At 48.8% G+C, this 22,490-nt stretch overlaps 1 protein-coding gene and 1 long non-coding RNA gene across 3 annotated transcripts; both read right to left on the bottom strand.

Moving 5' to 3' along the window:
• Positions 1–14,416: 14,416 nt before the first annotated feature.
• On the bottom strand, positions 14,417–19,419 carry LOC137446278 (uncharacterized). Of its 2 annotated transcripts, none has more exons than XR_010988606.1 (3): positions 15,981–19,419; positions 15,813–15,873; positions 14,417–14,704 (listed from the first exon to the last, which is right to left on the bottom strand). It is a non-coding gene; the product is annotated as an uncharacterized lncRNA (long non-coding RNA). The 2 variants fall into 2 exon arrangements; XR_010988605.1 differs by having other exon boundaries at positions 16,821–19,419.
• A 41-nt stretch (positions 19,420–19,460) lies between these two features.
• Positions 19,461–22,261, bottom strand: TPBG (trophoblast glycoprotein). The gene is made up of 2 exons (XM_068163837.1): positions 22,026–22,261; positions 19,461–21,142 (listed from the first exon to the last, which is right to left on the bottom strand). Exons 1-2 carry the CDS (start codon positions 22,259–22,261, stop codon positions 19,846–19,848), a joined length of 1,533 nt encoding a protein of 510 aa, XP_068019938.1. The 3' UTR covers positions 19,461–19,845.
• Positions 22,262–22,490: the final 229 nt, after the last annotated feature.

Genomic DNA, 22,490 nt, shown 5'->3' with positions numbered 1-22,490 from the left:
TTGAGATAAAGAGAAATATTAGTGTCCAGAAAGGACTTCATGCCCAGCCACTCCCAAACACAGGGGGACATTTGCTTTCCTAGACGTACAAAAGCCATCAGGATTTTAAATCCATGACACAGATGTGCCTGCGTTTAGATGTGTGTGTGTGTGTGTGTGCATTTGCAGATGCAAAATGCATCACAAGCATTTGATTTTACTTGTGTCGTTTTGAGGGTGATTAGATGTAGAACAAAAGAGTTCAGGGGAGTTTCCCCTGGGCTTTTACAGGTAGTAAGAACACTTTGCCAGATGACTACGTTCCATGCACACCTCCAGTCTACCTCACATTCCTACAGATCATAGAATGGTTTGGGTTGGAAGGGACCTCTGAAGGTCACCCAGGTCCAACCCCCTCTGCAGTCAGCAGGGACATCCTCAACTAGATCAGGTCGCCCCAGAGCCCTGTCAGCCTCACTATGAATATCATAGCTTAGCCTGGAGAAGACGAGGCTCAGGAGAGACCTTATTGCCATCTATAACTACCTGAAGGGAGGTTGTAGACAGGCAGGGATTGGTCTCTTCTCCCAGGCAACCAGCACCAGAACAAGAGGACACAGTCACAAGCTGTGCCAGGGTGCCAGGGGAGGTTCAGACTGGATGTTAGGAGGAAATTCTACACAGAGGGAGTGATTGCCCATTGGAATGGGCTGCCCAGGGAGGTGGTGGCGTCACCATCACTGGAGGTGTTCAGGAGGAGACTTGACAGGGTGCTTGGTGCCATGGTTTGGTTGATGAGGTGGTGTTGGTTGATAGGTTGGACACGATGGTCTTGAAGGTCTCTTCCAACCTGGTCTGGTCTGGTCTGGTCTATCCTATCCTATCCTATCCTATCCTATCCTATCCTATCCTATCCTATCCTATCCTATCCTATCCTATCCTATCCTATCCTATCCTATCCTATCCTATCCTATCCTATCCTATCCTGTCCTACTGTATCCTATTCTATTCTACTGTATCCTATTCTATCCCCAGGGATGGGCTTCAACCACCTCCCTTCCCCTTCTTCATGCACCTCACCTCACCTTCTTCATGCACTTAAACTGCAAAGCTCAGATCAATGCATGCTAAGTTTGGGCTGATGCAGGAAAGACATCAAACCCATCCCTGAGGTGCAAACATTGTGTGTCCAGGAAGGTAAGAGAATGACATTTATGTGCTTTTAGCTGGAGGGTGGCATGCTGCTCAGGTAAGGTAATGCAGGCTCCAGCAGTACCGCCTGCCTGGATCAGCTGAAATTGCAGCCAGGAATAAACTGTCTGTGTGCAAGGTAAGTGCCATGACAGGAGGAGGAGATGCAGCTGACTGGCAGTTTCAGGTTAGAGACTTCTTGTCTTCTGCACCCTGAGAAGGATTTAGCAAGAGAGGTGGAGAGGAGGAGAGAGAAGAGAGAAAGGGGAGAGGGGAGAAGGGAGAAAAGAAAAGGGAAAAGAGACAAGGGGAGAAGGGAGAGAGGAGAAGGGAGAGAGGAGAAGGGAGAGAGGAGAAGGGAGAGAGGAGAAGGGAGAGAGGAGAAGGGAGAGGGGAGAGAGAAGAGGGGAGGGGAGAGGGGGAGAAGGGAGAAGGAGAAGGGAGAAGGAGGAAAGGGGAAGGGGAAAGGGGGAAGGGGAAAGGGGGGAGAAGGGAGGAGAAGGGAGGAGAAGGGAGGAGAAGGGAGAAGAAGGGAGGAGAAAGAAGGGAGAAGAAAGAAGGGAGAAGAAAGAAGGGAGAAGAAAGAAGGGAGAAGAAGGGAGAAGAAAGAAGGGAGAAGAAGGGAGAAGAAGGGAGAAGAAGGGAGAAGAAGGGAGAAGAAGGGAGAAGAAGGGAGAAGAAGGGAGAAGAAGGGAGAAATAGGGAGAAGAAGGGAGAAGAAGGGAGAAGAAGGGAGAAGGAAGGGAGAAGGAAGAGAGAGGAAAGGGGAGAGGAAAGGAGAGAGGAAAACAAAGGGGAAAGAAGAGGAAAGAGGAGAGCCCAGAGGCTACCAGGGCACCCACATTTGAGAGCTTTGCATATGGTCTGCCCCTTGCAAAAATCAGCATGGCAGCAAACTCATAGAACTGACCCAGTACAGGAGTGCAAATCCCATCTTGCTGTTGATATACTTTGCCCCAAGAGGTGGCTATGCAGGAATCCTGGGGGTTGTGCTTGGAGTATTGCTCCTGTTGCTAGGAGCAGGGTAACCTTAAGCAGGATGCCTATGGAGGGAGTTTATCTGCTGTGATGCAATTCAAAAACTCACTTCATTGGAAAGATCTTCATTCCTTCTTTTTTTTCTGTTTCTAAACAGCAGGTTTCCTGTGGATTTCATCATGCTGCTTCATTTATTTCCAGCTTATGTTCTCCCTCCTGATGCAGATTTGAGTGCAATCACACAGCACTTGGCCAAGGGATCAGGCTCAGCCAGCATGGATTCAGGAAGGGCAGGTCCTGCCTGACCAACCTGATCACCTTCTATGATCAGGTGACTGCCTGGTGGATGTGGAGCAGGCTGTGCATGTAGTCAACCTGGACTTCAGCAAGGCCTTTGACACCGTCCCCCACAGCAAACCCCTGGCCAAGCAATCAGCCCATGGCTTGGACAGCAGTACTCTCAGCTGGGTTAGGAACTGGCTAGAGGCTGAGCCCAGAGACTGGTGGTGAATGGTGCCGCATCCAGCTGGCAGGCAGGCACTAGTGGTGTGCCCCAGGGATCAGTGCTGGGCCCCATCCTGTTCAATATCTTTATTGATGATCTGGATGAGAGCACTGAGTCCATCATCAGTAAATGTGCAGATGGCACCAAGCTGGGGGCAGGAGTTGATCTGTTAGAGGGTAGGAGAGCTCTGCAGAGGGAACTTGACAGGCTGGGCAGATGGGCAGAGTCCAAGTGCCAGGTTCTACATACTGGCCACAACAACCCCATGCAGTGCTACAGGCTGGGGTCAGAGTGGCTGGAGAGCAGCCAGGCAGAAAGGGACCTGGGGCTGCTGGTTGACAGTAGGCTGAACATGAGCCAGTAATGTGCCCAGGTGGCCAAGAAGGCCTGCATCAGGAGCCAGCAGGAGCAGGGAAGTCGTTGTGCCCCTGTACTCAGCACTGGTTAGGCCACACCTTGAGTCCTGTGTCCAGTTCTGGGCCCCACAATTCAAGAAAGATGTTGAGTTGCTGGAAGGTGTCCAGAGAAGGGCAACAAAAATGGGGAGGGGTCTGGAGCACAGCCCTGTGAGGAGAGGCTGAGGGAGCTGGGGTTGCTTAGCCTGGAGAAGAGGAAGCTCAGGGGAGACCTTCTTGCTGTCTACAACTCCCTGAAGGGAGGTTGTAGCCAGGTGGGGGTTGGTCTCTTCTCCCAGGCACCCAGCACTAGAACAAGGGGGCACAGTCTGAAGCTGCACCAAGAGAGGTTTAGGCTGGATGTTAGGAAGAAATTGTTCCCAGAGAGATTTGCCATTGGAATGTGCTGCCCAGGGAAGTGGTGGAGTCACCATCACTGGAGGTGTTTAGGAAGAGCCTGGATGAGGCACTTGGTGCCATGGTTTAGTTGATTAGGTGGTCTTGATAGGTTGGACTTGATGATCTCCAAGGTCTTTTTCAAGCTGGTTAATTCTGTATTTCATTCTAAAAGGCAATGTTTAGACTGTTACACTCCTTTTGTAAAGCTGAACACTTAGGACTAAACTAACAAAGCTTTTGGCAGAGGTGACAGAGCTTGCCCCACGGAGCAGGCTTTCCAAAAGGAACTTGTTCCTCCAGGAATTAGGGAATAGCACAAAGATAATCAATCTCTGCTTTAAGTACAAGGTGCTTTACCTTGCTTCTGACTTCTCTGAGAATCATCAAAAGCAAGTCTGTGCACAGACTGCCCCTCAGCTAGTGGCTTCCCTTGGGGGGGAAGGAGAGAACAACTGCTTGGTGCATTATTGGAAGGCACAGAGCACAGTGGGGGGAAAAAAAGTCGTGAGAAGAAAATGCATTGATACTTTCTGCTGACCTAGATTAAATGTTGGTGCATGAATTAGCTGTGGCTCCAAAGCAGCAACCCCCTGAGTAAACCTAAATAACCTGAAACCATACTTGCCTGTTCTTTGGTATCACACTGGAGGTTTTCAAGCCCCATCTGGATGCATTCCTGTGTGATCTGTGCTGGATTCTCTGGTCCTGCTCTGGCAGGGGGGTTGGACTTGATGATCTCCAGAGGTCCCTTCCAACCCCTAACATCCTGTGACATCATTTTTCTGAGGGCAAAAAGGACATTTGTTGTGGGGGAATTTTGGCTCTACCACATGTCTTTAAACAGTTTCTTCAGACAAAGATCTTCCCTTTTCTACTTCTCCCCTTGATGTGGCAGAATTATGGAAAATTAGATCAGAAAGGTCCTCAGCATCATTTCTATTCATTGCTCACAGGATCACAGGATGTTAGGGGTTGGAAGGGAACTATGGAGATCATCAAATCCACCCTCCCTGCCAGAGCAGGACCAGAGAATCTAGCACAGGTTGCACAGGAACACATCCAGATGGGTCTTGAATGTCTCCAAAGGAGACTCCACAACCTCTCTGGGCATCCTGTTCCAGTGCTCTGTGACCTTCACAGCAAAGAAGTTCCTCCTCATGTTGAGGTGGAACCTCCTGTGCTGGAGTTTGTATCCATTGCCTCTTGTCCTATCACAGGGAGCAAGTGAGCAGAGCCTGTCCCCTCCCTCTTGACACCCAGCCCTCAGGTATTTATAGACATGGATCAGATCCCCTCTCAGTCTTCTCCTCTCCAGACTAAACAGCCTCAGGGCTCTCAGCCTCTCCTCATCAGGCAGTGCTCCAGTCCCTCAATCATCCTGGTAGGTTTCTGTTGGACTCTCTCCAGCAGATCCCTGTCCCTCTTGAACTGGGGAGCCCAAAGCTGGATGCAATATTCCAGGTGTGGTCTCACCAAGGCAGATTAGAGGCACAGGAGAACCTCTCTGGATCTGCTAGACACACTCCTCCTAATGCACCCCAGGATCCCATTGGCCCTCTTGGCCACCAGGACACATTGCTGACCCATGGATCACTGAACCAAACACTGCCTCTGCAGTTTGCAGCATCTAGTAACAGTGTTGAAAGCATAATGATGAAGAAATACACCAAGCCAACATATTTCTGGGATCAAATTGTCTAGAGTTCCCATCAGTAACAAGAGCAGCAACTATTATTCTTTTGAGAGAGAAGGCACTGTGCATCTTAATGTGATTTTCATACACCAGTTACTGTATCATCAAGTTCTCCTGAGTCCAAGGGATCATGAGTCCAACCTATTACCCAACAGCATCTAACCAACTAAACCTTGGCACCAAGTGCCTCATCCAGTCTCTTCCTAAACACCTCCAGTGATGGTGACTCCACCACCTCCCTGGGCAGCACATTCCAATGGCCAATTAGTCTTCCTGGGAAGAACTTTCTCCTCACCTCAAGCCTAAACCTCCCCTGGCACAGTTTGAGACTATGTCCTCTTGTTCTGGTGCTGGTTGCCTGGGAGACCAACCCTCACTTGCCTACAACCTCCCTTCAGGGAGTTGTAGAGAGCAAGAAGGTCTCCCCTGAGTCTCCTCCTCTCCAGGCTAAGCAACCCCAGCTCCCTCAGCCTCTCCTCACAGGGCTGTGCTCCAAACCCCTCCTCAGCTTTGTTGCCCTTCTCTGGACACCTTCCAGCAACTCAACCTCTTTCCTAAACTGAGGGGGAAAAATCCTCTGTTCTATATCAGCTGCTAAATAAGGACAATTTGTACAGCTCTCTACAGTGACTAATCCTTGAGGTTTGAATCTTCTGCCAGTGAAAAACCACAGCTCCAGCTGGTGAAAGCACCAGCACCATCTAATCCAAGCTGGTGCACCACAACATCATCTGGGTGTGTTTGCAAGAGACCAGATCAATTCAGCTTACTCAGTGCCATTTTATCAACTCCCATCTGCTCTCCCTGTGATTTTGATCTGAAATTGCTCAACTGCAAAATCCAGAGAGCTTTATTTAAGAACAACAGTAACCCCTACTGGATTGTGACTGTCTCCCTGGAAACCTGAGGGATAAAACACCTTGTGCAGCTTCGTGCAAAAGGCCCAGGTCTGTAATAACTCCCATGAAGAGCGAGGCATTGCTCTGCTTGCAATCAATTTCAGTGTCATCGTTTCCTTGCTGAATTTACACTTGAGTTTGCTGAAAGACTTCTGTTTCTTGCAAATTTCAATCCAGAGTATTTTGGGGTTGGGTTTTGGGGTTGGTTTTTTGTATTTATAGATCACACAGGATTACAGGATGTAAGGGGTTGGAAGGGACCTCTGGAGATCATCAAATCCACCCTCCCTGCCAGAGCAGGACCAGAGAATCTAGCACAGGTTGCACAGGAATGCATCCAGATGGGTCTTGAATGTCTCCAGAGAAGGAGACTCCACAACCTCTCTGGGCAGCCTGTTCCAGTGCTCTGTGACCTTCACAGTGAAGAAGTTCCTCCTCATGTTGAGGTGGAACCTCCTGCGCTGTAGTTTGTATCCATTGCCCCTTGTCCTATCCCAGGGAGCAAGTGAGCAGAGCCTGTCCCCTCCCTCTTGACACCCAGCCCTCAGATATTTATAGACATTGATCATTGATCAGATCCCCTCTCAGTCTTCTCCTCTCCAGACTAAACAGCCTCAGGGCTCTCAGCCTCTCCTCATCAGGCAGTGCTCCAGTCCCTCAATCATCCTGGCAGCTCTGTTGGACTCTCTGCAACAGATCCCTGGGCCTCTTGAACTGGGTAGTCCAAGTCTGGATACAATATTCCAGGTGTGGTCTCACCAGGGTAGAGTAGAGGCACAGGAGAACCTCCCTGGATCTGCTGGACACACGCCTCCTAATGCACCCCAGGATCCCACTGGCTCTCTTGGTCACCAGGGCACATTGCTGTCCCATGCAGAACTTGTTGTCCACCAGGACTGCCAGGTCCTTCTCTGCAGGGCTGCTCTCCAGCAGACCACCTCCTCACCTGTACTGCTGCAGTTTATTCTTCCTTCCCAGGTGCAGGACTCTGCACTTCCCCTTGTTGAACCTCATTACATTCCACTCTGCCCAGCTCTCAGTCTGTCCAAGTCTTGCTGAGTTATGAAACCAGGCTCATGCCATCGGCTTTGCTGGTGTGTTAAAAATTACAAGCACTAGAACATATTTCTTTAAGTGCCCCAAAACACAAGCCTTCACACCTGATTAATGAACCAAACCGAACCAAACTACAATCTGCTGTGGCTGCACCTCCTAAACTCATCCAAGTCTTCCTCAAGCATATTGGACTGGAGAAGAGAAGGCTCCAAGGTGACCTCATTGTGGCCTTCCAGTATCTGAAGGGGGGCCTACAAGAAAGCTGGGGAGGGACTTCTCAGGATATTAGGTAGTGATAGGACTAGGGGGGAATGGAATGAAGCTGGAGGTGGGGAGATTCAGGCTGGATTTGAGGAGGAAGTTCTTTCCCATGAGAGTGGTGAAGCCCTGGAATGGGTTGTCCAGGGCGGTGGTTGAGGCCCTGTCCCTGGAGGTGTTTAAGCCCAGGCTGGCTGAGGCTCTGGCCAGGCTGATGTAGTGTGGGGTGTCCCTGCCCATGGCAGGGGGGTTGGAACTAGATGATCCCTGTGGTCTCTTCCAACCCTGACTGATACTATGATAATGTGATTGTGAGGAGGGCTGCAAGGAGGAGAAAATCAGAGCAGAGGTAGAAGAAGCTATTTGTAATAGAACTCTCCCAGTCCTGATAGCCAGCAGAGGCAGCACAAATTCAGCACTCCAGTTCTTTTCTGCATACACAGTGTTTCTGACAAATGAAGAGCATGTTACAGCAGAGCTATTTTCAGTGCCATTTTACTATCCTGTCAGAAACCTTCAAGCACTGCTTCTGCAAGTTGTTGTTTTTTCCTAGGCTGTTCTCTCAAAAGCGAGATCTCCTTTTTCTTATTACTAGAAATTGGAATCTAAGGGCTCCTCTGGGCTACCACAGCTTTCTGGTATGCTGGAAAACTGAACAGAAAGGGGAAAAACTGGAGATGGGGAAAAGCCTGAATCGAAGTCTAACCACAGATCTAACCTTATGAATTAAAGAGATCTAACCTTATGAATTTAACAGATCTAAACCTATTAATTAAACAGATCCAAACCTTATTAAACAGATATAAACCTTATTAAACAGACATACACCTTATTAATTAAACAGATATTAACTTAATAAACAGATATAAGCCTGATTAGTTAACCTGCTTAGTGGCAGGCTCAAGCTGCACCAGGGGAGGTTTAGGTTGGATGTCAGGAAGAAGTTCTTCCCAGCAAGAGAGATTGGCCTTTGGAATGTGCTGCCCAGGGAGGTGGTGGAGTCACCATCACTGGAGGTGTTTAGGAAGAGAGTGGATGGGGTGCTTGGTGCCATGGTTTAGTTGATTAGATGGTGTTGGGTGATAGGTTGGACTTGATCTCAAAGGTCTTTTCCAACCTGGTTAATTCAATTCAGTTCAAATAAAATTTAATCCAATTCAATCCAATTCAATTCAATTCAATTCAATTCAATTCAATTCAATTCAATTCAATTCAATTCAATTCAATTCAATTCAATTCAATTCAATTCAATTCAATTCAATTCAACTCAACCCAACTCAACTCAACCCAGCTCAACCCAACTCAACTCAACCCAACTCAACCCAACCCAACTCAACTCAATTCAATTCCATTCTATTCCATTCCATAAACATTCAAGATTTGCTTTTATGCATCACTTTGTTTTCACAGGAGTTCTACTGTTGCTTATCAATGTGCAGCAATCAAGCTGGCTCACAGCAAAAAAAGGTGCTGGAAAACAAGGCATCTGGATTAGGGGTGATTAAACAAGCGAGCTGGGGAAGAGGAAGGATATTCTGCATGGAAGATGTTAAAGAGATCTCAATGAATCTGAAGCAAGAGCCAAGATCAGGGCATTTCAAAAGCTCTTACAATTAATGATACTGTCCCTCAAGTTTATACCAGGCACAGGCCTTTTGCCACATTTGGGGCACTTTTGGGGTCGGAGTGGCTGGAAAGCTCCCAAACAGAGAGGGACTTGGGGGTGCTGATTGACAGCCGCCTGAATACGAGCCAGCAGTGTGCCCAGGTGGCCAAGAGGGCCAATGGCATCCTGGCAAGAATTAGGAATAGTGTGGCCAGCAGGAGCAGGGAAGTCATTGTGCCCCTGGACTCTGCTTTGGTTAGGCCGCACCTTGAGTCCTGTGTTCAGTTCTGGACCCCTCAGTTTAAGAAGGACATTGAGACACTTGAAGGTGTCCAGGGAAGGGCAACAAGGCTGGGGAGAGGCCTTGAGCACAGCCCTGTGAGGAGAGGCTGAGGGAGCTGGGATTGTTTAGCCTGGAGAAGAGGAGGGTCAGGGGTGACCTCATTGCCCTCTACAACTACCTGAAGGGAGGTTGTAGCCAGGTGGGGGTTGGTCTCTTCTCCCAGGCAACCAGCACCAGAACAAGGGGACACAGTCTCAAGCTGCGCCAGGGGAGGTTTGGACTCGAGGTGAGGAGGAAGTTCTTCACCAAGAGAGTCGTTCGTCATTGGAATGTGCTGCCCAGGGAGGTGGTGGAGTCACCATCCCTGGAGGCGTTCAAGAGGAGATTGGACGTGGCACTTGGTGCCATGGTCTAGTCATGGGGTCTGTGTTGATAGGTTGGACTTGATGATCCTCGAGGTCCTTTCCAACCTAAGTTATACTGTGATACTGTGATACATTTATATTCAGTCAAACTCACCTTAAACCGGTGTGACCTTTCCAAAAGGTCTCCAACAACCTTTGAAAACGAAGCTCCTTTAAGCCACTTTGAAAGCAGAACCCCAAATTGGGGCCACTTTGTAAAATCCTGGCCACTCAGCACCACTTTGTGTTAACTTGCTGCTAATGGCTCCCGGAGGTGTGCAGCAACACAAAACGCCTCTTAAGTGCTTCCCAAGGGCATAACTACTCCATTTAGGGACTTGTGTCCCCTTTCTAATGTAGGAGAAAAGGAAAAGCTTGTAAAGTAAACAGCAGGACGGACTGGACTGGCTGCTGTGCCTTGGACTGTACTCCCCTTCTATATCCCAGTTTTTTATTACCTGTATATATGCATGTGTGTGGGGATAAAAGGGCTACATGTAGATATAAAAAGAAGTTAAAAAAATATCTTATTTTCAGATGTTTAAGATCTCTCTCTTAGTCCCCTCCAGGCTCACAAAAGCACACACTCCTGAAAAATAGGGACACATAAAAGCATTGGGGTTAAACTCACTTATATCAATGGATTCAAGTCCATAGCTATCTGCAGGATATGCTTAGCTTGTTCCTAAACTGTTAAGCAGGAAAATATCAATATGGTGACTACTCCTTTTGCCTTCATCAAAAATAGGCATGGCATGGCATGGCATGGCATGGCATGGCACGGCATGGCACGGCATAGAATAGAATAGAATAGAATAGAATAGAATAGAATAGAATAGAATAGAATAGAATAGAATAGAATAGAATAGAATAGAATAGAATAGAATAGGACAGGACAGGACAGGACAGGAATTATCCAGGTTGGAAAAGAACTTTGAGATCATCAAGTCCAACCTATCACCCAACACCATCTAATCAACTAAACCATGCAACCAAGCACCCCATCCAGTCTCTTCCTAAACACCTCCAGTGATGGTGACTCCACCACCTCCCTGGGCAGCACATTCCAATGGCCAATCTCTCTTTCTGGGAAGAACTTCTTCCTAACATCCAGCCTAAACCTCCCCTGGTACAGGCTGAGACTGTGTCCTCTTGTTCTGGTGCTGGTTGCCTGGGAGAAGAGACCAACCTCTGCCTGGCTACAGCCTCCCTTTATGGAATTGTAGACAGCAAGAAGGTCTCCTCTGAGCCTCCTCTTCTCCAGGCTAAGCAACCACATCCTCTCCTCATAAGGCTGTGCTCCAAACCCCTCCCCAGCTTTGTTGCCCTTCTCTGGACACTTTCAAGTGTTTCAATGTCCTTCTTAAGCTGAGGGGCCCAGAACTGGACACAGGACTCAAGCTGTGGCCTAACCAATGCAGAGTACAGGGGCACAATGACTTCCCTGCTCCTGCTGGCCACACTGTTCCTGAGGCAGGCCAGGATGCCATTTGCCTTCTTGGCCCCCTGGGCACACTGCTGGCTCGTGTTCAGCCTACTAACCAGTGAAAGTGGTGTCAGTTCCTGACTGCTTCTACTCTTCTTGCAATAAATTGCATTTTTCTCTTGTTTAGTATTTTGTTACTGTTACTTGATGCTTGCCTATTCCCAGCATGAAGCATACAACACAGTCTGTTAGAAAGTCCATCTGAAACTTGATAAAGTCCATTTGACAAATGAGTTCCTTATTGCATAAATGCCCATGATTTCATGTAAAGCTACCCTGGGCTATGCCACAGATAAAAGTCCTGCTAGAACAAATGGAAAATGCGAAGTACATTGTGGACAGATACTAAGAGAGAGATCAATCCTCAGATAAAATGTAGGACAGATCAATCCATCACTTGCAAAGCCCAATGTGCTTCTGTGTTAGGTGTTCTAAGGATGTGGGGGGACAAAAAAAAACACCCATCAAAACTACTTAAAATAAAATACCCAAAAAGCAAACATCTCAGACTGAAGATTAACCAAGTTTGGGATGGGATGGGATGGGATGGGATGGGATGGGATGGGATGGGATAGGATAGCATAGGATAGGATAGGATAGGATAGGATAGGATAGGATAGGATAGGATAGGATAGGATAGGATAGGATAGGATAGGATAGGATAGGATAGGATAGGATGGCATGGCATAGAGTATCATAGAATAGGACAGGATAGGACAGGACAGGATAGAATAGGACAGAATAGAAGAGGAGAGGAGAGGATAGGATAGGACAGGACAGAATGGAATAGGAATAGGAATAGGAATAGGAATAGGAATAGGAATAGGAATAGGAATAGGAATAGGAATAGGAATAGGAATAGGAATAGGAATAGGACAGACCAGGTTGGAAAAGACCTTTGAGATCATTGAGTCCAACCTATCATCCAACACCAGCAAATCAACTAAACCATGCAACCAAGTGCCTCATCCAGTCTCCTCCTAAACACTTCCAGTGATGGTGACTCCACCACCTCCCTGGGCAGCCCATTCCAATGGCCATCAGCAATGCCCCTGGGACAGCCCCACAAAAATCACTCTATCCCATTAAAATTTCAGGCATCTGCATCAGCTATCTATGAGAAGCTGAAATGTCATCCTTCCCTTTGAATTTCCAGCCTAAATATTTGCATTTAAAAAGTCAGAGGAATAAAAGCATTTGCCATCACAATGGGGTGGGGTTTTTCTTGATGCAGCTCACCCTTCATCCTCTTTCAGCAGTACATTTCTTTCATGCTTCCTTCACAGTAACAGAATTCACACCATCAGTACCAACAGTGCTTCTGTACTTCACAGAATCACACAATTGACTCACAGAATTGTCAGGGTTGGAAGGGACCTCAAAGATCATCTAGTTCCAAGCCCCCTGCCAAGGGCAGGGACACCTTCCACTAGATCAGGTTGCCTAGAGCCACATCTAGCCTGCCTTTGAAAACCTCCAGGGAAGAGGCTTCCATCATCTCCCTGGGCAACCTGTTCCATTTCACTATGTAAATATGGATTTGAAGACTTTAAAACACAGAGTTTGATCTGGTCATTCCAAAGCTGAAAATCAGTTAATGTTAAATTTCAAATTGGCACTGGAAAAAAATCAATACTGCATACATTAAACCCCCAAAAGATGTCAAATTTTAAGTCCAAAATAGCAAGACTGATTAAAATACAGAACACAGAATTAACCAGGTTGCAAAAGACCTTTCAGATCATCAAGACCAAACTATCACCCAGCACCATCTAATCAACTAAACCATGGCACCAAGTGCCTCATCCAGTCTCTTCTTAAACACCTCCAGGGATGGTGACTCCACTACCTCCCTGGGCAGCACATTCCAATGGCCAATCTCTCTTTCTGGGAACAATTTCTTCCTAACATCCAGGCTGAACCTCCCCTGGTGCAGTTTGAGACTGTGTCCTTTTGCTCTGGTGCTGGTTGCCTGGGAGAAGAGACCAACCCCCACCTGTCTGCAGCCTCCTTTCAGGTAGTTGGAGAGTGCAATAAGGTCTCCTCTGAGCCTACTCTCCTCCAGGCTAAACAACCCCAGCTGCCTCAGCCTCTCCTCACAGGGCTTGTGCTCCAAACCCCAATATATATACATATAGATAGATAGATATATCCCTTATATTCACTGACCACATTTCTTTCTATGCAAACTGATCAGCCTATCTAGGAGAAGCTTGCTTTTTCACTATTCTATCATACAGGCTGGACAGATGGGCAGAATCCAATGGCATGAGATTGAACACATCCAAGTGCTGGGTTCTGCACATCGGCCACAACAACCCCATGCAGTGCTACAGGCTGGGGTCAGAGTGGCTGGAGAGCAGCGAGGTAGAGAGGGACCTAGGGGTGCTGGTTGATGGTAGGCTGAACATGAGCCTGCAGTGTGCCCAGGCAGCCAGGAGGGCCAATGGCATCCTGGTCTGGATCAGGAATAGCGTGGCCAGCATGAGCAGGGAAGTCATTGTGCCCCTGTACTCTGCACTGGTTAGGCCACACCTTGAGTCCTGTGTCCAATTCTGGGCTCCCCAATTCAAGAAAGATGTTGAGATGCTGGAAGGTGTCCAGAAAAGGGCAACAAAGTTGGCGAGGGGCTTGGAACACAGCCCTGTGAGGAGAGGCTGAGGGAGCTGGGGCTGCTTAGCCTGGAGAGGAAGAGACTCAGAGGTGACCTTATTGCTCTCTACAACTACCTGAAGGGAGGTTGTAGACGGGCAGAGGTTGGTGTCTTCTCCCAGGCAGCCAGTACCAGAACAAGAGGACACAGTCTCAGGCTGCGCCAGGGGAGGTTTAGGCTGGAGGTCAGGAGGAAGTTCTATACAGAGAGAGTGATTGCCCATTGGAATGGGCTGCCCGGGGAGGTGTTGGAGTCACCATCACTGGAGGTGTTCAGGAGGAGACTTGACAGGGTGCTTGGTTGCATGGTTTAGTTGATTAGGTGGTGTTGGATGATAGGTTGGACTTGATGATCTTGAGGGTCTCTTCCAACCTGGTCTGGTCTGGTCTACTCTACTCTAAATTCACAGCAGAATTACCCATTTGAGCTAAAAAGAGTACAGTCAGCAAAACAAACAGAATAGAATACAGAATTAACCAGGTTGGAAAAGCCCTTTGAGATAATCCAGCCCAACCTATCACCCAACACCATCTAACCAACCAAACCCCGGCACCAAGTGCCTCATCCTCAACCCCTGGGTGGATTTACAGCAATAACATCAACAGGGTGAACACATAACCTTTAGGAGCAATCTGGTAAATATTTTATTGTGGTTTCCTTGAAGAATCATTTTGTTTACTTAAGAAAGAAGATGTCAGTGTGAAGAAGTTACAGCGGTTCTTGCACAGCTAAAATTCCTAGAGCAGGGAAACACCGCGGAGCACAGAGGATTCGCCACATTTTCATCACTGTGTGTAGTCAAACCAGTGTTGCTAATTTATTCAGAGGCTTTCATGCATAATTACTAGAAAACACAAATCTGTTAGTCTGCCATCAGAAAAGGAGAAGCTATCCAGTGCAGTTTTTTCCTTCAGTGGGGCTGGGGGGAGATAAATAATTGTAAGCATTAAATTATTAACCGCGACACGAAGACAGCATCTAAAGTGCCACTTTCATTTTCTTAAGGTTTTCTTTTTTTCCTTGGTTTTTCTCTTTTTTTTCCCTTCTATGTATTTAGGCTGACAGTGGGAATGGAAGGCCTGATGTCAAGCTTTGCCTACGCCACAGCAGATGACTTCTGGCACAGTAAGGCTTTCCCGGGATGCGACAGCGTGGAAATCGTAACGCCGTTGAGAAAGCAAAAGCCCTTTCTGAAGGACGTGCTCGGACTGCAGACCTGCACTCTGACTTCTAAAAGCTTGGGGCTTTGTTTTGGTTTGTTTTCGAGGTGGGAGAGAGGTGCTGTTAGGTTTGCTGCATTGGTACAAAGCACCGCTTCCCTGTATTGACTCAAAAGAGCCAGCAGAACACGCTTGCTTCTGTATCCGCAAAGGACCCTCGGCTCCCAGGTGGTTTGTATCTCTTCTCTCAGTATGTGTGAGCTAGATCTAATAAATGTTTCACTTCCCAAAAGGACTGCTTCCTCTCTTCCTCAGTGGGCTATCGCTGTTTGATTCCAAGCCAAGGTCCTTGCAACTAGCAAGCAGTGTTGTTTGCCACGCAAAACAAACCACGACAAAAACCAAAGGAGTGTTAAAACCACGACAAAAACCAAAGGAGCGTTAAGCTATGGGCCTGGTTTAGCCATTATTAAATCAGCATTGATTTAAAACCCGAATTGTTATAATTAAACAATTTATTCAATTATATGTATTATTTATTCAAATGTTAATTGTTCCACTTTCTGCTACACCCCCCAGAAATCTCAGTGGAAAAACCACCTGCATTACGGATACCCTAGGAGGTGACGCCACTTGCTAGCAAAATGTTTCCATTTATAGCAACGGGAAGAAATTAGAGCTGTAGCCATAAAACATGACCAGAAAATGATGGAATTAGTCAGCAATTGCTCCTGTTGCTAGTGCTGTGGTTTCCAGAGCTGACCCACTGCAAAGGGGGTATCCCCAGTCTCCTCTATAAGCTTCTCCCTTCAGAATATAAATGTCATTCGGAAGCTTGAAACCAAAACGAGGTGTTTTTTTTCTTACCAAATGCTATTTTCCTTCATCATATGCTGAGAATGAATGGCTCTTCTTGAACATTCAGCTGCTAAAGAAAAGAAAAAAAAAAGAAAGCATGTATCAAATTTTCATTCTGTCCACTTTGACAAAGGCTTTCTCAGAGTCAGGATTAAAGGGAAAACAAAGATGCTAAACCTCAAACCACAGGTGCAGCCGGGCTGGTTCCCTCTACCTGCGCAGGTTCAGGATTAACTCCTTTCTAATGGATTTCTTGAGAGAAATGAGGCGAAGGAGAAATTATGCAGATGCATAAAGAGCAGAGTATACCACAGGGAAAATACTGGTAGAATAATGAGAGTTGGGATCCGAGCACAGTCCTGTTTGGAATGTATTTTTTTTGCCATGCCCATCTTCAGCGACATCCCAGTCAACAACCGAACCCGGGACTGCTTCCTCAGCTGGCGTGTCACCGGGGATCGTCACCAGCGCCTAAGAGCTAAATTACCCTGAATAAAAAGATTTAAAGCAGTTGTGCAAAACTTCCAATCACTTCTCTGGGGTTTTTTTTTGGATGTCAAAATTCTCAGTAATATTATGGCTTGCTGAAATAAAAGTGAGATATGAAAGCTACCTTGGATACAGAATATTCTGTTTCGTACCTGGCAACGGCACTTAACCCAAAAGTACTCTAGGAAAAACAGATGACAAGTATGTCAGAGAGAAGCTTATTACAGCTAAAAACCAGTTTTAAGAAAGCACTTGAACCTGGGGCAAACTGCTCAGCTGTGCAGCCTTCCCTAAAGATGTGTCCACCACCTTAAGCTAGATGTTTCCTATGAAACATCATCGCGCTGAACATTGGAAGTTTATGTATAGAAACCACATTTTAGAGGGATTCAGTGCTGCACGTGTTTTATTGGAGAAGGAATGAATGGATGAAAACAGCATCTCTAAGCTGCTCTGGAAATAAGTCACCAAGTGGAATTTTCAGGTGTTAAAGCAGGGCAGAGATTATAAAATGCGCTTCGGAAGTACCTTTAAGCTGACGTCGTTTCGTATGCATAGCTTTTTAATCAAGTTCTGAAGCGCTTTGGGAGCTACTTTCTGAGGGTCTTCTCCGTACCACTGTTAACTATTGCGCAGAAGGAAAAAGAGAGGTAAAATTTCAAGCACTCCTTTATGGAAGGGGATTTTAAGATCAAATAATGCATTGTACACAACACCAAAGCATTCACAAGTCGGTCAGCCGCCGCAGAAGAACGCTACCGAGCACAACACTGACGCATGCTAACTGTTACATCCTAACAAACGCACAAGAAGTAAGCAAAAGGCAGAAATCATTTTCAAGTAGCCGTCACCAAGTCTCTACTGAACTTCTGCTACATTTTCTACGATACAAAAATAACAATCTTTGAAATAACAGGTGTAGTACAACGGGTACACTCGCTCACTATACAAATAGTCAGTCCATTGGTGAGAGAGAAGCGAATCAAGTCCGTGCCCCTCTTCACACAGCAGCTCTATAAACGCGTGGCTGTTAGGCTAACACGCCACGGAGAAATGTTTTCACTGTAGTTGCTTTCAAGTGTCTGTGAACAAAACCCAGGAAACTGCCCAAGAAACCTCTTGGCTTGTACACATATCATCTGTTATGTTACAGGAGCGTCTGAAAGCGTGGATGGCGCTCTGCTTCCTCTTGGCACTGCACAAATGAAGTGTAAGCTGATAACCTCTGAGATGACTAACAGAACAAAGCATGCTGCATAGCTATTGTGAATTCCAGCTTCTTCCAGCAGCTATCTTGCATACACCAAGGACGAACGGTTTGCATAGTTGCACAGCAAGAGTTACTCACACCGGGGGGGGGTGGTGGGTTTCACGCTGCTCTTAAAACATGGGCAGCAAACATTCAGACCAGCAGCCTGCTTTTTGAGAATCCACAGACTTAATTCATACACTGTTAATCAGATATTGCTCATACAGTTAAGATTACAGCAGGAGGCACAGGCTATCACTTAACTTACATTACTTGTAAAATATGCTGACTTATCGAAACATTGATTGTACTTAAGAATGCTTTCTCTTTTTGGAGGGTGAATGTACAAAACTCCATTACTGCTATTGCACAAAGCCAATTCAAAGCAACAGAACGTTAGTCTGAACCCAGCTTGGGCTGCTTGCTTTTGCCTGAAGTTGCACGGAGAGAAAAATGCACTCCATTAATGCCGATGCCCAAAACATATTGTACTTCTTTTGATACTTTAAGGACTACTTTGTATTTATGAGCTCTCACCAAAGCTGTATATCTGTGAGAAAACTGTCACTTTTTGAAAGCAAAAAGGACTAAGCCAGCAATTCATAAAATCTTAAGAGATGCTCAAGAGCTTCAAGTAACACAGACCATGGCAAAAAAAAGCTCCACAGATAGACTGATAGATACCAATTCACATCACACTTTGGCAGCTGGTGTGGTTTGGTTTTGTTTTCTCTTCATTAAGAACCTACAAATAGATTAGAAAAAAGTGCATTAATTATTGGAGGCCATTGGAAGGCTCTTGCTAACCTTTTTCCTTATGTCATCAGTTGCGTACTGAATGATGCATTTTTTGATGTCTCCCTTTGCATGCTTTATCTATTTACAAGTAAATGCATTCCCAAGCAAGTAATAAGCAAAAGATACAATACTGAAATACACCTGGCTATAAAGTTTGAAAGATAAATGTAAAGTTCCATCGAGTTACTTGATGCACTTCACCATAGAACTTCACAAGTACCAAGAGCTTCAAATGAAACAGTAAAGCACTCGGTCGGTCCTGCGCTGATTCACAAGCCTGAAGCTCACCGACCACACGACTGAGCTGCGATTGATTCAGTCCAGAACATAAAGATATTTTGTGTTTTATATATATATATATATATATATGTTAAACAATTCAATTCAGGTAAAATTTGCTTTAACTTACAAATCCTACAATGCAATTTGAATTTTTTATTTGGTAGAGAAGACCTTATGAAAATTCTCTCAGCTGGTACCTTCCCAGCAGCTGCCTCAACGGTGTGCAGTCGGTTTTGAGAGCAGGCTGTGCCAAAGTGAACCTGCTCTCCACGTTGATCCATGTTAAATCTCCTAGCATAGCCCACAAAACTGTCAAGTACTTATGTCTCTAAAATACACATTTGTATAAAAAGATTTAGTCAGATCACTACTGCAGGGCTATCACTTCAGAGACTGGGAAGTTATCCACATTCTTAGATGTCCGGAACAGCTCTCATGGAACAGCAAACTTCCAACACAACACTTCCTCTAAGACTGTTTATTGAATTCAACAGTTCCAGATGGGAGTTTAGATCCAGTCTGTATAAAAAAAAACCCTCTCTCTTTTCAAGTAAACTGCAATCAAAAGCAATTTTACAAAAGGGTAAGGGACTTAGCTTCCTAACATGTAAAACTCTATGTAAAGCATTTGTGCATGCTCACTACTCGATTTCCTCCTTCGTAATGGAAGAGCTGCTAAAAGGAGTTCCTCTGTCCTTTTGTTGTCTTTAAATCTCAGGGGTGGTCTATGAAATGCAATTGCTGTCATCACAGTTCGGATATACAAGGTCAAAACTGGCACACAGGAACATGTTTGTGGTTTTTTTCCCCACCCCACCCCCCCAAAAATTTGAGGCAGCTTTTGTTGAACGGTGTCTGCATTGGTAATATTGGTTTTTATATAAGATATAAACTCTGCTGGCTTTGGAGCATCAGAGAGAAGAGTTTGTGGTTTGTATTTTTGTTGTTGCTCCTACTGAGATCTTGAAACAAAATACTCTCACAAGTTCAGACTTGAGGGCAGGGAGGAAAAGCAGCAGCAGCAGCTTGTTTCCTACACCATGTGCAGCTGCCCGGCGACTCAAAACAAAAGATGAACTTGACATCACAGGGAGGCATATCCCCCTCAAGTTATACACACGTCCGAGGTTTCTCCAAGGAGGGGGAAGCAAGCACAAGGATAAAGCCTGAAGTCTACTTTTCATGCATAGCTACGGTGCGCTGCTCAGGGTCCGCAGCGCTTCGTCAGACGTCAGAGTTGGAGCTGAGGTTTGTTAACCTGGGGTCTGCATTGATCTCGTATCTGTAGTGGTAGCCCTCCATGTGATCCCTACAGGCATCTCTGATGTTGTGCATCCACTTTTTGATTCCTTTCCGGTTCAAGTACAAAACCAGGAGGAAAATGGCCCCGATGAGAGCCAAGACTATCCCTAGGAAGACATATGAAGTCTGTAGCTGGGAAGGCAAGTCTACAGGCTCGGAGCAGTTAAGGTCCGAGCCATTGATCTTCAGCAAAGTTTTGCCCAACACCTTGTCAGGGTGGGCACAGGTCAGGGCTTCTTTGCCCTCCCCTTGGTCACTCTCCTTGAGCCAGGCCACCAGGTCCTCGACGGTGCAGTTGCAGACCCATGTGTTGCGGCCCAGGCCAACACGCCGGAGAGCAGGCAGACCGTGGACCTGGGCCAGGCTGCGGTTCCTCAGCACACCCAGGGAGCTGTCGCTGAGGTTGAGGCTCTGCAGCTGGCCCAGCCCCTGGAAGGAGACGTTTTGCAGGCCCACCAGAGAGCTGTTGCCAAGGTCCAGCTGCCGCAGTGCGAGCAGGGTGGCAAACATGCCGGAGGGCAGCAGCAGCAGCCCGTTGTCAGCCAGCTCCAGGTGGCTGAGGTTGCGCAGGACCCCGGACTGCAGCATGGCAGCCACGCTCAGGAGGACACTATGGTCGCGCAGGGCCCCCCGGAGAGCCAGCTCCTCCAGTGGGCTGCCGTCCTCCCCGAAGGCCTGCGGGCTGAGGGACACCAAGGGGTTGCCGCTGAGGTCCAGCTGTCGCAGGGCGGGCAGGGCGGCGAGGGCGCCGGCCTCCACGGCCCGCAGGTGGTTGCCGCTGAGGTTGAGGGCGCTCAGGTCGGGCAGGCGCTGGGCAGGGAAGGCGCCGGGCGGCAGGCGGGCCAGGCGGTTGCCGGTGATGAAGAGGTTGCGCACGTAGGAGGGCAGGTTGGGTGGCACCGCTGTCAGGTTCCTGTTCACGCACTTCACCGTCTTGGCTGCCTCCGAGCACTCGCAAGCGGCCGGGCAGCCGCCGGGCTGCTGCACCGAGCTGCAGCCCAGCAGGACGTGCAGCAGCAGCCCCAGGCACAGCGCGCCGCGCCCCGGCATCGCGCCCGGCCCGGTCCTGCACGCAACTTTCCCCTCCGGGCTCCTTCGGCTCGGGGCGGCGCGGCGAGGCGGGCGGCGGCTTCCGCCGGGGCACTGCCCACGCTGGGCAGCCCCTTCTCCGGTGGCAGGCGTTTCCCTCTGGCGCTGGCTCCGCTCCCCGCAGCGAGACCTGCGGCAGGGAGGAAAGAGAGAGGGCAGCGGCAGGGCGGCGCAGCTCTGCCCGCCCGCGCCCACCCACCTTCTCCCGGCTCCAGGGCTCGCCCCCAGCCCCCGACACGTGGTTCGGCCGGGCGGCCCCAGGCCCGCAGCTGCTCCGGGGAGCCCGCCGAGGAAGTTTTCCCCCGCTTCCAGCACACGCCGCGCCTCCCCACCTGGCCGGTGCCTCCTATGCTGCATAGGAGAGGAGAGGGGAGGGAAGGGTCTAACCCGCGCGTCCCGCAGCTCCCCGCTTGCCACCCCCCACTCCGGGGTTCTCCGCTTCGCACCACGACCCCTGCAAACTCCCGCCCGGAAAACCCACCGCTGAGCCGAGCCTAGCCCTGCCCTGGTCCTTGTCCCTTACCTCCCGACCCGCGTCCAGAGCAAACTCCGCTGGAGCGAACCGCCGACTGCCCCCGGCCCCGCCGCCAACTCCGCGCCCACCCTCGCCGCGCCTGGCCCTGCCTCCGCTGACAGGAGAAACCAACGGCCACCCCGGCCGGGGGGAGCCGCCGGCCGCCCCTGCCCCGAGGGGCGGTGCCGTCCCCGCCCGCGCCCCGCCCGGCTCCCGCCTGCCACCCCCGCACCCCCGCTTCCCCGCGGCCGCAGCCGGGAGGATTTTGTCGGCTACGCGCTCCCCCCTGCCCTGGTGGTGCTTCCGCAGGCTCACCTTGCCGCTGAGCCGAGCCGAGCCGAGCCGAGCCGCTCCATGTGGAGCTCTCCTCAGCTCAGCCGAGGAGGCAGAGCGCCGCTCGCTCGGCGCGGAGCGGTTCCAGACCGCCCCGCCACGGGAGAGCTGCGGGCCAGCACTGCCGGAGCGCAGTGCCCCGCTCCCCGCCTCTGCTGCGCCTTACCTGTGCTCGCCTCGACGGAGCCTGGCTGCCGGCTGCCGCTTTCCACAGTTTTCCCCGCTCGGCGCACTCAGACCGGCAGGACTGGGAAATCCCGAAGGATTTCCAGAGCGTCCCCCGCCCAGCGCAGACCCGCCCGAAGCCCGCCCTCCACCCGGGTGCGCAGAGGAGGCGAGGGGTCCGCGGACCCCGGCAGGTCTCGGTGTGGAGGTAGGGGGGTGAGGAGGCAAGGCTGGCATCTTCCCCGATCCATTCGTCCAGGGCAAGCGTTTTGGTGGCGGAGGGAGAAGCACCAGCAGCAAAATACGCCGAGCAAGCTCCGAAACTAAAGCGAAGATGCAGCAAATCCACGGGGATATCTTGAGAGGTCCTAAGATACTTAATTTTCGGAAGGGGGGTAAAGGGGGGAGGGGAAGGGGGAAAAAAAAGAGCCGTAAATTGACAACTGAAGTCTGAGATGTAAACATC

The sequence above is a fragment of the Melanerpes formicivorus genome, unplaced genomic scaffold (assembly GCF_026170545.1).
Source record: "Melanerpes formicivorus ecotype bairdi unplaced genomic scaffold, bMelFor1.0.p_v2 SCAF_2, whole genome shotgun sequence".
Taxonomy (NCBI): domain Eukaryota; kingdom Metazoa; phylum Chordata; class Aves; order Piciformes; family Picidae; genus Melanerpes; species Melanerpes formicivorus.
The sequence above is the reverse complement of the archived record's forward strand: the minus strand, read 5'-3'. Positions and strand labels throughout refer to the sequence as shown.